The 16,756-nt window shown below is 37.0% G+C and overlaps 1 protein-coding gene across 2 annotated transcripts; it reads left to right on the top strand.

Annotated features, from left to right (window-relative positions):
• The first annotated feature begins 4,708 nt into the window (after positions 1-4,708).
• ZNF300 (zinc finger protein 300) lies at positions 4,709-15,358 on the top strand. Of its 2 annotated transcripts, none has more exons than XM_025389088.1 (6): positions 4,709-5,004; positions 5,705-5,832; positions 6,512-6,555; positions 11,197-11,323; positions 11,567-11,693; positions 12,793-15,358. In XM_025389088.1, exons 2-6 carry the CDS (start codon positions 5,799-5,801, stop codon positions 14,336-14,338), a joined length of 1,878 nt encoding a protein of 625 aa, XP_025244873.1. In that variant the 5' UTR covers positions 4,709-5,004; positions 5,705-5,798; the 3' UTR covers positions 14,339-15,358. The 2 variants fall into 2 exon arrangements, with proteins under 2 accessions (XP_025244873.1, XP_025244874.1); XM_025389089.1 differs by having other exon boundaries at positions 12,789-15,358.
• The last annotated feature ends 1,398 nt before the right edge of the window (positions 15,359-16,756 follow it).

The following is a 16,756-nucleotide window of genomic DNA, read 5'->3' as shown; positions in this document are numbered from 1 at the left end:
TCATGTAGGTGTTATGTGTGGTTTTTGTAACAAAATCATACTGGATTACCATCCTTTACTGCCTGATGTCTAATATCTTAAAACTATTGTTTCATATAGTTGTCTGTTTTTAAAATCATTTCAGGTGTAAGTATTGATATGGTTTGGCTGTGTCTCCACCCAAATCTCATCTTGAATTGTAGCTCCCATAATTCCCATGTGTTGTAGGAAGGACCCAGTGGGAGAAAAATGAATCATGGGGGCAGTTTGCCCCATACTGTTCTTGTGGTAGTGAATAAATCTCATGAGATCTAATGGTTTTATAAGGGGAAACCCCTTTTGCTTGGCTCTCACTTCTCTTGTCTGCCACCATGTAAGATGTGCCTTTCACCTTCCACCGTGATTATGAGGCCTCCCCAGCCATGTGGAACTGTGAGTCAATTAAACCTCTTTTTCTTTATTAACCCTCTTGGTAATTTCTTTATAAATTACCAAGTCTCAGGTATGTCTTTATCAGCAATGTGAAAATGGACCAATACACGTCTGCATTCATTTCCTGTTATTTCATCTTGGCCAGAAGCAATAGTTTGGAATTATTTTCTAAAATTTAATTTTGTTTTATAATTATGTAAATTTTTTGTGGTTCTCAAGTAAAATAAACAGAACATGGTACATTCAAAGGACAGTGGGTACTATTTCTGTCCCTTCTGTCTTATTACCTTCTTAGGAAGTGTCTAAGATGACCACCAATGATCCCCACTTCCTGGTATTCATGACCTTGTGTAGTCACTTCCATATAAGTAAGTAGCTTCTAATCAATAGAATATGGCAACATTGAGGGGATATCCTCTCATGATTAGATTATAAAAGACTGTGACTACCATCTCCCTTATAGACTCTTTCTCTTGCCTCCTTAAATCAGCAAGTTTCCACGTTAGAGCGTTCTGCATGGCAAGGCACTGTGAGTGGCTTCTAGCCAGCAGCTATCAAAGAAGTGAATACCCTCAGTTCAATAATTCTTGAGGCACTGAATCCTCCCAAAATCATATGATTGAGCTTGGAAGTGGATCTTTCTCCAGTTGAGCCTTCAAATGAAAGCCTATCCTTGGATGATAACTTTATTATAGATTTGTGAGAGACCTTAAAGCAGAGAAACTAGATAATTTGTCAACTTCCTGACCCACAGAAACTGTGAGACAACAAATGTGCATTTTTATGCCACTACATTTTGGGGTTATTTGCTACATTTTCATAGATAATACCACCCTTTATAGATAATGTTTTATTTGACGATTTATTTTTCCGTTATTCATTTTTAATTTTTAAGGTAAGTATATATTTAGTTGATCTTCATTATTCACAATTTCTGCATCTGCAAATTCACCTACTTGCTAAAATCCATTTATAACCCCAAAATCAATACTCCCAGCACTTTTGCAATTATTTGCAGACACACACAGAGTAGCAAAAATGTGTCACCTCATGTGCACCTTCCCAGTTGAGTCAGAACTCTGGCTTGAGGTATTGAGACGACCAGAGGATAGAGACAGAAGGGGCAGCATGGTAATGTACAAGAAGCTGCAGCTGTTAATGGAGTGACATTAGGCAAGTTAATTAACACTTCTAAACCTCATTTTCTCTTTTGTAAAATAAAATAAAATCTGCCCAGGATAAGTTGTTTTTAGGGTTATTTTATATATACATATATATTCTCAGCTGGGATTTCATTTTACAAAATAATATTTTTTATATATATAATTTTGTTCTTCCCCTGGAAGCAATGGTTCAGTACTTGCTAATCCAGGGCTTATGATGACTTTATAGAACATAACTGGTGTAAATAAAAAGGACTGGGGAAAGGGGTCACTTCATTTGTTTCTCACTGCAACTGTTTATATATATGCTATGCACATATATAATGAATACATACATATTCATTCACTTTTATGTTAAAAATGGTAATAGCAAATATTTTCATTTTTCCACTTCATGTTTTTTACATATTGTATCCTTAATATAATTAATGTCAGGATACATATTATATCCTGAAATTCACTTCATGTTAGTACAGAAAGATATTTCTCCCTCCCTCTCTCCTCCAATTCCTCTCACATACACATACACAGCTAAGTAGTACTGTTTTAAATGTTTGTGTTATCTGCTGTCTTTTGGTATTAAAAACAGTTTTGCAATAAATAATCTTTTGGCTATTTTTTTTCTGCTGGTATATCTTTGGGATATATTCTTCAAGTGGGGTTTCTGAATCATAGGGTAAAAATTACATAGTGCTGTGGTTTTAGAGATACGTCCATACATTCTTTGATAATCCTCCCCTTAAGAGGTGGAGATCAATTCCCATTCATTTGATTATGGGCTGGCTTGAGTGCCTCACTTCTAGCCAATAGAATACAGAAAAAGTAATCAGATGCCACTTCCAATTTAGGTTATAAAAAGCCTGTGGCTTCTGTTTTGTGTATGTTCTCTCTCCCTTGACTCACTTGGTCTGTACAGAAGTCAGCTATCATATCATGAAGCAGTCTTAGAGAGAGGGAAGTCACCTGCCATATCATGAAAACAGTAAGATAGCCTAAGGAAGGGCCCACATAGTGAGGAACTGAGGCCTGTAAGCAGCCACGTGAGCAAACTTGGAAACTGATACTCCAAGGCTTGCCCACAGCTATTTGATTGAGTTTGGAAGCATATCCTCCTACACTTGAGCCTTGAAATAATTGCAACCCTGGCCGATGGCTTGATTGCAACTTCACAGAGACTAAACCTGAACCACCCAGCCCAGCTGTTCCCATTCTTGACTCACAGAAACTATGAGACAATAAATATTTATAATTTCAAGTTGCTAAGTTTTGGGTAATTTGTTACACAGCAATAGATAACCAATACATGTAGTTTTGCAAGATATTGCCAACACCTCTAAATAGGGGCTATAAGTTTGCCGTCCCAATAGTAATACATGATGTTTCCCATGGCCTAACCAACAGTGTTGCCAAACTTAGAATAATATTTTACAAGCAAATAGATGAGAAATGGTATCATACTATGGCTTTAATTTTCTTCCTTTCATTATGAGGGAGGCTTCCTGTTCCTTCAACATCTTCTTTTTAAATTAGGTACTACAAAAGGACAGCTTTCCATCATTCTTAAGATGAAGAACTAAAGTTTTTACAATTCCTACAAGGCTCTCCACATAGGAACAGTAGTTGAGTCTGGCCTTTTCCTGAGTCTACAACTTCCACTGGCATCACTCTTTGAGGCTGAGGATTCTGAATTAATCATTACTATATACCCTTACCACTAAATTCAGTGTCTACACTGTCTTAAGCTCAAAGCAAGAAACAAATATTGATATAACTGTGGAAGCCTAAATAGATATGAGAAGTTAAGTGCTCACAACCAACCATTTCTTACCCTCTTTGCCTTGACCAAACTTTAGTCAGATTTCTCTCCTTCCCACAGCCCCCTACATTTTGCCTTCCCCTGAGTTGAAACACCGCACTAATGCACTATGATTCAGAACATCTCCCCTTAACCGCTTATTCTGAATTCCATGACAACAGAAACAACTTCTGTAGAAATGCCCCGGTTTTGCCACCTGCACACCCCTACCTCATATCCTCCTCCCTACAAAGTTCCTGCTAACCCTTCTTATTCCTCCCTATAAAAAAAAGTCATTTTGTTTGATATTGTGATTCTTGCAGATTTGAGATTGGAGCATTCTTCCTAATGCAACAGTGTTCTTTCTGCATACATTGTCTTCTTATCTAAGTCTGCCTTTGTTTTGACATGAGAAATAAAATTGCTAAATGTAAAATTGCTGCCTGTTTCATAATATATCAAAAAGCATCACTCGTGTGAAACTTATGATTCAAAATTGTATTCATTCATACAAATGAAACATTGGTCTGTGAACATGCATTTTGCTTTTTTAAAGCTTGATGTAAGGTCTAAGTGTTAAGATAACAATTTTAATATTCTCTTTGGCTGGTTCATTTTTTAAAAATCATGTTGTTGTTGTTGTTTCTGAAATCTAACCTTCACAGTCTCTCCCTTATTTCCGTTCCGGTTTTCAACTCTCTTTTCTGTCTCAATCTCTTTGTCTACCACACTCTACCCCTTAGCTTCCCACTTCTATTCCTATGTCTGTTTTTTTTCTCTTCAGTGTCCCGTCTCTCCTCCTTTCTAGGCTTTTTTCTTTCCCCCATTTTCTCTCTGATTCTCTGCTTCTCACTGTCCCTCTCTTTGTGCCTCGGTCTCTTCTTCTCTGCCTCTTAATTTCCCTTTTTCCTTCAGTCGACCTGTTATTACTTATTACTGCAATATCAATTTCCCTTATAAGGATTCCTTACCGTTGTTATTGGCATAATTACAGTTCACAGTGATTGTTGAGCCCCCAGATTTTGTCCCTCTCTCCCACAGTGGAATCTCCCTGGAGAAGACCGCACCATTCCACGCTTCCCCTCTCAGCAAATCGAATCTCCCGGCATGGGGCTGTACCATGCACAAACACGTCCATGGTACCATTTAAAATTCCTCCCCTTTCGTCAGAAGCATGCTTCCAGTAGAGGAAGGTTCACTCCAACTTCCTCTTCAATCCTTCTTGTAAAATCTGTCTGCAAAAGTGTGCATCTTACTGCTGCTTTCATAGGCTGCCTTTCCGTCGTCTTCCCCTTCCTTCGCTGCCCCGTTGGTACAGCCCACTCTCGGGCTCAGCACCGGGCGAATCCTCCGCTAGTACGGAGACGACCGGGCTCTCAAGATGGCGGCCCCATGCGGAAACAGCCCCAGGGAGCAGCCATGTTGCTTCCTGAACAAAGCCTCTGAAGATGCGGAACGGGCAAAACCGCCCCGTACGGAACAACGCAGCCTACGGAGCCTGGTGTTGTGCTCCCGGACAGGAAGCAGGAGAGTTCGCCAATATGGATGTGACAGCGGTTCCCATTAAGCCGTGATGGGGGTTTTGGGACCTGATAATCCAGCTGGGAGTCAGAGGCGGGATGTGTGCGGTGAAGGGTGAGTCTGTGGGATTGGTAATGGGAGGAGAGGAGCCCGTGAGGGTCAGTGGTAGGTTTATAAAGTCACTGGTGGGGGAAGTAGGTGGGATTAGTGTTGGATTTATGTGGGAATCCAAGATGTGATTAGTAACTGGGAAGTGAGAAGTGAGGGGGTGTCTATGGGGTCAGGAATGGCGTGCAGGTGGACTGACTGGTGGGTTTAACTGGGTTCAGTGATTTACGAGGCTCTGAGGAATCCGTGATGGGAGGCTATGGACTAAATGATGGGGGCGTCCATGTGTTCAGTGATGTGATGGACATGGGGGAGTTCAAGAGGGTACATAATTGCTAGGCTTGAGAATTCCGAGATTTAGATGGGGACAGTAATGGGGCCACGGTGTTGTGGTGGTCAGCCACATTTTACTGGGGAAGGCCTTTACTTACGTTAAATTTCCACAGGTCATAGGCAGCTGAGTTCTTAAAGGTCAACCCCTTTTCACATCTTTTCGTAGTCTACCATTGCCCCCTAAGCATTTCTGATGGTACCCCCAACAAGACCAAACAAATAAAAACTGATAGAATCATAATAAAAAGTTTGATTTCAGTCCTCCACTTTCTCAGTTTGTTGAAATCATTTTATATTTTATTCAAGAGACATTTATTGAGCATCTGCTGAGTGTCCAGAGATGAGTATGACTGTTTCTTTTGTGTCCTTCTAGATCTGTTTTGATACAGCCTGGGATACCCCCTATAAAATAATCTCTCTATCATGGGAGCCCCCACTTCCTCTGGGCTAGTTCAAGCTCTGTCTGCATGACTTGTCCTGGGACTGAGGAAAGTTTACTAGGTATGTACCTTCCTGCATTGTGGTATATTCTCTTTTTTTCAGTGATTCCAACCTATCATCATTTTTGTATGCAGACAATAGCGCTGTTGAAAAAGAGCAATACAAATTTAAACAGAAAACATATTAAAATTAACCTTTGAGTTCATGCACATTGATTTAGCAAGAGTTTTCTGAGTTGGGGGGAAATATAAGAGAGTTCTTGGAAGATTGTTGGAATTCAGCTGCTGGTTCTTTTTAGGAATAGGGAATGCATGCCTCAGTTTTCCATTTGGTCGTTCCCATTCTTATTGCCAAGGAGCTCCATCTTCACTTATATCTTTATATAGCTATCCATGATTATTGCCTCATGAAAATCTTATATAAATAGAATTGCTGATTCCCGGGGGGAACAATAAGTTGTTAGTAAATCAGCTGGAAACATATCTTCACATCTATCCAATTATAAACCTTGGTCAACTTCTATGTGATCATATTATAAGTACAAGAGGAGTAAAGAATGATCCCTCCTCCACATGGTGCTTGCCGATCCTTCTGTTAGGGTCAAACAACCTTATCCCACAGGGTAGCCCATTAGCTACCTCACTTCTGGTGTTAGTTGTTGGTAGACTGGTGAATGTGAAAGCTGCAGTCTGGGTTTGGTCTATGAAAAACATTCTGATCACCAGTTTTGCTTTTTCAGTCATCTGGCCTTTTGGAAAAGAGCAAAAAATGATGAAGTCCCAGGTGAGTTGCTTTTTTTAAAAAAAATTTCTTTGGTTTTTCATACAATCAAATGGAAAGTAAAGATAGCTAAAATCTGGATTAAGGAAAAGGTGGTAACAATAAAGATCAAGACCTCAAAAGCATTGCTAGGTAATATGTAAAAAACCTGGCTGGAAACCATTTTTATAAATTAATGTACTAATTGTTCTGATCTTTCTTGCAGACATCATGAGTTACACAATTTGCATTTCCCTAAAGAGAAAGATAAATTTCCCATGGTAAGAAAATATTTCTTGCCATATAAGACTAAAAAAAAAAATTCCTTTTTGGCTTTTACTCTAGGAGGTGGAGTGCACAGCGTCCTCACCAATACTCCTTTGGTAAATGCCACAGTAGGTTTCTTGTAGTGGTGTCTTAAAATGATCTTTTTAGAGGGGATGTATCATAATGTGTAGCCAAACTCCTTGAACCTTATTCTTGAGTGGGGAATGGCAAATTATTATCCATGGGCCAAATCCCATTCTCCAACTGTTTTTATAAACAAAGCTTTATTGGAGCACAGCCATGCTGTTTGTTTACATGTTGTCTATAGCTTTTTTCTAACTACAGTGGCAGAGATGAGTAGTTACAACAGAAACCATATGGCCTGGAATGCCAAAAATATAAACTTTACTGAAAAAATTTGTTGACCTCTGCTTTTGAGGAACAAACTAATTACAGATGCTTCCTATTGTCCAGCTTTATCCACAGGTAAATTCATTAATGTAAGATAGGCACATTTTGAATGTTTTTCTAAACTATATATTTCTCCCAAAAAAAGCCATTCTTTTTTATTTTTTTTTATTTTTTATCATACTTTAAGTTCTAGGGTACATGTGCAAAGCCATTCTTAAATTTTATTTATCTGGCAGATCTTTGGAGGGCAAAAGTCCCTGATGCTCCGTATCTTTTGCTGTGCTTTCAGAATTTGTAGGATTACTGTCAAGTTCAAGGCTGTTCCTTCTTTGCTCTCCCATTTTTAAAAGTTTGTATTATTTTTTCTTTCTGCCAGCATTGGCATATAAACATTTAAAATTATATAAAAGATAAAAATTTAAAACAAAGAGACCTTTAACTTAAACTCACTTGCTCCCAGGATAATCAGTGTTAACCATTGCTTCTAACCTTCCAAACCTTTTTTGATATGAATATAACTGTGATTAACTGTTTACGTGTAAAAGTACAAATGTGTGAGAATGTCTCTTATTTTCATACACTTTTCTTTTGGAAAAAGAATGTTACGGTAAACATTTTGTTCTGCAACTTGATTTTTAACTTACTGTCCAATATAAAGCTCTTTTGTATACATTTAGAATATCTTTCTATATCAGTACATAGAATTCTCCTTTATTATTTTATCAGATGCATAATATTTATTTGTGGCCTGGTTGTCTGGGATTGTTTCTTCATCTTACAGATAGAGATTATAATCCTCATAGGGTTGTTGTGAGAATTGAGTAAAAACCATGCTTGAAACTGTAACCGGGGCATGGTTTATACTGTATTTAAGTATCAGCTGTTATTACATCATCAGTATCATTATCATTGTCAAATCTTGAAGTCAGCTTTTGCATTAGGAGTCCTTATGTATATTTTACAGTAGAGGTTAGAGTTCTGTTGCAAAAAGACTTTTTTGTTGTTTTTGTTTTTGGATTTCAGTAGCTTTGCTTGAGAGCTGTGCTGTCTAATATAGCAGCCGTCAGTCAAATGTGGTTACTGAACACTTGCAATTGGCTAGTTTGAATTGAGACATGTTGTGTTAAATCCATACCAGATTTCAAAGTTATATTTCAAAAAACTCACTAGTAGTTTTTAAGGATTGATTACATGTTGAAACAATATCTTGCGTAATATATTGGAATAAATATATATTATTGAAAATAATTTTTTGAATGTGGTTCCTAGAAAATGTAAACTTACTATCTGGTTAGCTTTATATTTCTGTTACATAACACTGCTTTGAAGGAGAATGGATTTTTTAATTAGCCCAATACATCCAACTGCTGTGGCTAATTAGTTGATTAATTGCTTCTTCCTTCAGGAAGAGGGCTGTGTATTAGTTCCCTACCATCCAGAAGTGAAGTCGTTTTTACACATATCCTCCTTTTCAGCCTGTAACACCTACTTCCCTTTCATTTCTTCCATCTCTTAATAGCACTTCCATTTCCGCAGGGACCCGAGGTGTAAAAATGGTTTCTAGTTGACAAAAGTATAATTTTCCACTGATTATGTACTATATTTTTCTCAAAATTAAGAAATTTATACCTACTTATTATATTGAAGCATTTGGGTATCATTAATAAAGCAAAATCAGAATGTTAGAATGATAACATCTATGAATTTACCTCTCAGAATGGATTTCCTCTGTATTCCAGATTTATTATCTTTCTTATGTTACTTTTCTTCAGATTAAAAAAATGTAGACTAATACACAAAACAGTTTTTAACTAAACATGAGTTTTTGTTTTTTCTTTATAATCATTATTCATTTCTTTTTAACAAACATTTCTTAAGTACCCAGTTTATGTCATATGCACTGGCTAGCTGTTGAATATCCTGAGCAGATTTAGGTATAGTTTTCTTCTGGGAGGACTGCAGAGAAAAGAGAGATGTGGAAACCAACATTAACACATTGGCAGAGATGTAAAGAGATGTAGAAACTAACATTAACGCATAAAAGTTCTGTAGCAGACATGGAGCAGGTACTGTTATAGCAGAGAGTGGGGAACAACCAGATTTCTAAGGAAGTAGGTAATAGGCTTAAATGATTATTGAACTTTGGCTTATGAGGGAAGTAGGCTGAGGACAGGAAGCAGCATTTGTAAAAGTAGGGCAGAGTGATTTTAGGAAGGCTGAGAATTTTAAAACTAAAATGGAGAGTGCTTCATGGAAAGGTCGACTAAGGTTGGTATTGAAGTGATAAAATATAAAAGATCATGTTTACAGTATCAAGGAGGCAGTTTGGACTGCAGTAGTCAAGAACTAGACTATTGAGTGAGAATAAATCTTGCAGTTATGAGAGTTCATCAATCATATATTTAGTATGTAATCTTTGGCAAGTATTTACTTAACCACTGTAATCCTCAGTTTTCTTATGTGTAAAATAGGAAAATTAATAGGATTGTCACGGACAACTATGTGTTTGGCAGCTTGACAGAGTGAATATGGAATTGGTGTGGGATGAGAGAAAACTTGAGATTTGAGATGAGAGAGATGAGACTGTGTTAGCAAGGAAGAAAACAAAGGAGGCTTTTAACCAGGCAGTGTTGACATTTGAAATAATCATTTTCATTCTGAAAGTGGTGTTTGGTAATAATGGAATATTTAGGAAAAAAGTCTGAACAATTTATTTAAAATAATACAGATCACTATTAGATTAGTTTCTGCTATTAGTTAACAACTATTGTGAGGATAATGGGGACATAATTAAAATAGTCAATTTTCCCTCCAGAAACATTTTATAACTCTACTTTTACCCAAATTCTTTTTTGATGTTATGTCACTAATTTGTTGTGATTTCTTCGTTAATGTTTTCTGCACATTTTTGTTGAGTTTATCATTCAGGATTCCTTATTTTTTGTTGCTCCTGTAATTGGTATATTCATTCTATTACTAGCTATTGTGTGTATATAAGACAGCTATTAAATTTGGGGGAAGCTAAGATCATTTTCCTATGAAATAAAGAGATTAGATTAATGATCTTCTAGAGCTCTGACATTCTGTGATTCTCTAAATGTAGCTTTTCTTTTTTTAAAAAAAAAATGTACTTGCAAAGGGCATTTCTGCTCTATAATCATTAATTAAAATTCTCCAATGTCTTATTTTGTTACTTTTATGGTCTTTAGTACTTTTTAGAGTTAAAATTTTTATTCCGTCAGAATTTATTCTTTTTTCCTAGGTATTATATAGTGTATTGGTTTGCTAGGACTGCTATGACAAAGTACCATAAACTGGGTGGCTTAAACAATAGAAATTTAGTCTCATAGTTCTGGAGACTAGAACTCCAAAATCAAGGTGGTGGTTCTTCAGGACTGTGAGGGATATATTTGTTTCATGCCTCTCTCCTTAGCTTCTTTATAACTATCTTATTTTTACTCTTTGCATTATCTTCCCTCTATGCATGTCTTTGTGTTCAAATTTCCCCCTTTGGATAAGGACACAGATCATATTAGATTTAGTTTCACCCTAAATACCTCATATAGCTAGGTATATCTGCAATGACCCTGTTTCCAAGTCATATCACATTTTGAGGTACTGGGGGTTAGGACTTCAACATATAAATATTCAGAAGATACAACTCAACCCATAATATTTCTTCAACATTATTCCTTTCCTGTTTACTATTCATTGTTTCAATACTATTCATCCAATAATCCATCTTCCTCCCAGTTATTTGGGTGCTGCCTTTAAAACGTATGAAATTACTGTATGTATTAGGTAGGCATTTTATGGTTTACCTCTTTTTTTCTCTTCATATGCCTGGCTCTGCTTGCTAAAAACAGGATTTTATTTTGTTTTTCCCAAAAACTATGATACAAAACTAGGTGTGGGTGTAGTTGTGCACATTACAGTAGAAATTATGAGAATGATCACTTCAGATTGAACAGGAATTTGCTATTACAGGGGTTAGTATCATTCAAGGATGTGGCTGTGGATTTCACCCAGGAGGAGTGGCAGCAACTTGACCCTGCTCAGAGGACCCTGTACAGGGATGTGATGCTGGAGAACTACAGCCACCTGGTCTCAATGGGTAAGGATGGCTTCCCTAAATAACTCAGAGTTGTCCAATCAAGTGCCTTTCCTTACCAGTTGCTGTGATTAGGTTGTTCCTGACATATGTCATGACTTTTATGACCTTCATACCTTTGCAAATGGAGGTTATGCCTTTGTTGAGGGCTAACTGGACAGCTTCATTGTAGACCATCTGAAACTGCACCTTTTCTTTTTCCTTAGGTAAAGTCAATTTCAATCCTCTGTGATTTCTGTTTAATAGGGTATCCAGTTTCCAAACCAGATGTCATCTCCAAGTTGGAACAAGGAGAAGAGCCATGGATCATAAAGAGAGACATATCAAATTGGATCTATCCAGATGAATATCAGGCAGATGGGAGACAAGGGAAGTGAAATATCAATTTATGTGTATTTTTTTAATTGATTGGTGCCTGAGGTTTATATTTCTATCCTTATCGAAATCTCCTATTCTTTGCTTCTATGCTGAGAATTTAGTAGTCACTCAACAAGTAATTGTGGAGCTTTTCAGAGGAGCCCTATTTTTTGTTGATCCTGTTTCATGTGTGTATATATATATTTATATTTACTGTCTTTTCTGAAAGAGTTTTAAAGGCAATAAAAGGCAAATTCCTTTCAAGAACATAAGCTGTACTTTAAAAGGCAAGATTCCCAGGTAAATGACTGTACTAAATTAAATGTCAAATGCAGTTACTGTTTTAAAAGTTCAGAGAAAATTAGAGTCCAAAGAGATGTGGGAGTATTTGAGAGACATTTTTCAGAGCATGCAACTGTACCTGCTCTGAATGACATAAATGCTGCTGAGGCTGAAGGAGGAGGGTGAAGGCAAGCAAAGAGTGTTGAAGAGAGTATATGAACAAAACTAGGGTCAGGAAGATATAGCTTTTCTGGGAGAACTTTACTAGTTTTACTTGACATGTATAGAAAGTAGTTTATTGGGAGTAGTGGAATTTAGGTCTGTATTCTCCGTTTGACTCTGATACTGAATCTGCAGCAGGATATTGAATTTTTCCATTATTTGTGTTAGTTGTTAGGAAAATAAATGGAGGAGAGTAAAAGTATTTTGCATACAGAAGATACCTTGTTTCTTTAGAGTGATGGTAGGATAATAAAAATGTGTAGCACATGGTTTATAATACAAATGAAACTAAAAGGTGAAAAGGGGTTTCTATTTAGAAAGCAGAAGTGAAAGATTCTAGAAGAATAATAAAAAAAGTAGTGATGAGACCCCTGACACTTCTTCATTGCTTTTAAGTTTAGTTTTTACATGAATATTTCTGTTTAACATTCTTGTCTATCTCTTCACCTGATAACACTATATGCTGTACTGTCTTCTGAGATGACCTGTTTCCATCCTTTTTTTGTGAGTTCATCTACTATGTTGGATCATCCGTTTGTTCTACTTCTTTACCCTCTGTTAATTGACTCTTGTGATGACTCTTAAATTGTGTGTTTTCTTCTTTTAGACAGGAAGAGTAACCTTCACAACTCCCAGTCATGTATTTTGGGGACAGTTTCCTTCCATCATAAGATACTGAAGGGAGTCACAAAGGATGGTTCATTGTGCTCCATTTTAAAAGTCTGTCAAGGTGATGGTCAGCTGCAGAGAATTCTAGAGAATCAAGACAAACTCTTCAGGCAGGTCACATTTGTTAACAGTAAAACAGTGACTGAGGCATCAGGGCATAAATATAATCCATTGGGGAAAATATTTCAAGAGTGCATAGAAACAGGTACATCAATACAGAGATTCCATAAATATGATGCTTTGAAAAAGAACTTAAAACCAAATATTGACCTACCGAGTTGTTATAAGAGCAATTCAAGAAAAAAAATTGATCAGAGTTTTGGAGGTGGAAAATCATCTAGCCAGAGTGAGCCCAATTCTAATCTTGAGAAGATTCACAATGGAGTAATACCTTTTGATGATAATCAGTATGGAACTGTTTTTAGAAATACACAATCCCTTATTCAGTATCAGAATGTAGAAACTAAAGAGAAAACCTGTGTATGTGTTACATGTGGAAAAGCCTTTGCTAAGAAGTCACAGCTCATTGTACATCAAAGAATTCATACTGGAAAGAAACCATATGATTGTGGTGCATGCGGAAAAGCCTTCAGTGAGAAGTTTCATCTTGTTGTACATCAGAGAACTCATACTGGGGAGAAACCTTATGATTGTTCTGAATGTGGAAAAGCCTTCTCTCAGAAATCATCCCTTATTATACATCAGAGAGTTCACACTGGGGAAAAACCCTATGAATGTAGTGAATGCGGGAAAGCCTTCTCCCAGAAATCACCCCTCATTATACATCAGAGAATACATACTGGGGAAAAACCCTATGAATGTAGAGAGTGTGGGAAGGCCTTTTCCCAGAAGTCACAGCTGATTATACACCATAGAGCTCATACTGGAGAGAAACCATATGAGTGTACCGAATGTGGGAAAGCCTTCTGTGAGAAGTCCCACCTCATTATACATAAAAGAATTCACACTGGTGAGAAACCCTACAAATGTGCTCAATGTGAGGAAGCCTTCAGCAGGAAGACGGAACTCATTACACATCAGTTAGTTCATACTGGGGAAAAACCTTATGAATGTACTGAATGTGGGAAGACATTCTCCCGCAAGTCACAGCTCATCATACATCAGAGAACACATACTGGAGAAAAACCCTATAAATGTAGTGAATGTGGCAAAGCCTTCTGCCAGAAGTCACATCTCATTGGACATCAGAGAATTCACACAGGAGAAAAACCTTATATATGTACTGAATGTGGGAAAGCCTTCTCTCAGAAGTCTCACCTTCCGGGACACCAGCGAATTCATACAGGAGAGAAACCTTATATATGTGCTGAATGTGGAAAGGCCTTTTCTCAGAAGTCAGACCTTGTTTTACATCAGAGGATTCATACTGGGGAAAGACCCTATCAATGTGCTATATGTGGGAAGGCCTTTATCCAGAAGTCACAACTAACTGTACACCAGAGAATTCATACAGTGGTAAAATCATAATGAACTGGCCACAGAAAAGCCTTAGAATTAGCTCAAGCCTTAATAATTACTAGAAACCCAATTAATTTGATAAGCTTGGGGACAATATCCCAATAGATAAAAATTTTTAAGGGAATCTGTTTCTAGTTTGGTGATGCCTAACTTTTCCAGCAAAGATGATGGAAAATAGTTATATAAATGAAGAACATTTTTAATATGGCATGTAAAGATTTTAAAGTTATGAACTCAGTGATCAGTGCAGCAAGTTAAGCATACAGAATATTGTCAAGTTGCATATTCCTTATACTACATAATGATAATCAGCCATTGTGAAACTGCTAATATTAACTTGGCATAATTATGGCCATAAAGTAATTTTCTATAAAAGACATGGAAGAAAATGAGTAAACAACAAAATAAAACCTATACGCTATTTTAAGAAGGGGCTTGAGCATGACCCCTAAAGCTACATGTAAAGGTCTTGTACAAAAAATTGAACGATAGGTTGATCAGATTCAGTAAAGTTGATCTGTGTGCATTTTCCCATCTCAAGCATATAAGTTGACCTGCATCTCTGGAAGGACCTTGAGATTGATGCATTTTGGGCAGGTGTCCCTTTTATTCTTCCCAACTGGGAACTTGGAGCTGAAAAACATTGGCACTGAGGCCAGATGGTCTTGGGTTTAATCCTGGCTCAGTGACTCACAGATTGTGTGACTTGAGGCAAACATACTTCCCCTGAGTATTTTTTATCCGTAAGTACAAATACACTGCAGAGCTCATTTTCAGTTAATATTAGTACTTTTTAAATCTTTACTCTCTATCTTGAAGCATTAGATGCTAAGACTAATATGTAAAAACCACATCTGAACTTGCTTTTCCCTCTGGACACTCTGCTTTTGATTGTCCATCCCTATAAGTGGCTCATTTTACTGTCTTCTGATCCTGGTGGCCTTATTTTTTGCTATGTTAAGGTTATGTTTTTTTAATACTTGCATTTATTTTCATATACTTATATAAACCATGGTGATTGCACATAAAGACCCTGCCTAATGTCTCTTCACTTCTTTGTGATCCTTTTCCTGAAGCCCCAACTGTTTTCCCTGAAAACTTACAGGGGAAGACTCTTGCGGGGAGAAGTAATGCCTGCATAGCCTTGAGAACTGGAGGTCTCTAAGATATCTCCTACTATACTTTCCGTCATTCCATCCATTCCCCGATAAGCATTTTTAGATGAGCACCCTTGCTGGAAGTGACCTGCAGGAGAGCATAGTTGGCAAGTATGAGAATGCCTGTGTGATAAACACAGCATCTGCACATATTTCCTGCTGGATTTCCTATCCACTTGATCCCCTTCCTGCTTGGCTGAACTGTCTATTGTGAAAACATGGGGCTCCTCTAGTTGAGAATGACTGTAGAGTAGAGGGCATGCTGGACAGGGATGTGGGAACTGAGTATTAAAGATGCCATTCACTGGACAGGGATGTGGGAACTCAATATTAAAGATATCATTCCTCCCACATCCCAGGTGATTTATATATTGTTGGAGTGGGAAAAGAGAAATCCAAAAGAGCAAGCCCATTCATAAAATGGATCTGCTAATTTTATTGTTGAATAACTGAAATAAAAATACTATGTAGCATGTGGGTAGCTAGCACATGGCTATAAAACTCTAGTGGATTTTTAGCTCTATTTATATGGAACTAAAGCTACAGTTGTGTGGAACTAAGCTTCCCCCCTGTTGGTAAATGGCAGATACCTAGTTTTCATCAATAGTTACATTGAGCTTACTCTGATGTCTTGTTTTGCATAATTCTTTTATCAGGCTTTCTCTGACGGTCTGTTCTTTATATTTTTTTTTATCTGTGCATCCTATGGTTGCCCCAACAGTGTATCTAATATGTGTGATTAGTCATATTCTTCACTCCTCAACACAATTACATCAGTTTTTCACAATAGTCAATGAACCTTATGTCAAAACCTCAAAAACCTTGTTTTAAAAGATCTCATAATTTGGTTCTAAAATTATATACAGAAATGCTCCAAGGCAAGAGTAGCTAAGACACTTTTGAAGAACAAATTTGGATAACTTATTAGACTTCTTATAAAACAGTGGTAATTAAGACAATGTGGTATTACATGAGTAGTCATGTAGATCAATGGTAAAAGAGAATCTGAAAACTGATAATTACCTGCAGACACTTGAATTATGACAAAGTTGGCATTCTAGAACAATGGGAGGAAACTCACCGTTTCAATAATGCCTCTGACTCAGTTATCCAAATGGGTAAAACAAAGAAAAAACAAATTTACTGCATACTATTCACAAAATTTATTCTGCCTAAACCTATAATAGAGGAAAATGTGTAGCAGTAAGTATATATCAGGCAAAAAAGAAAGCCTGAAAATACCTAAGCAACAGTCTCAATAGGTTAGAAT

This window comes from Theropithecus gelada, chromosome 6 (genome assembly GCF_003255815.1).
Source record: "Theropithecus gelada isolate Dixy chromosome 6, Tgel_1.0, whole genome shotgun sequence".
Taxonomy (NCBI): domain Eukaryota; kingdom Metazoa; phylum Chordata; class Mammalia; order Primates; family Cercopithecidae; genus Theropithecus; species Theropithecus gelada.
Note: the sequence above shows the minus strand (reverse complement) of the source record. Positions and strands in the feature narration are given on the sequence as shown.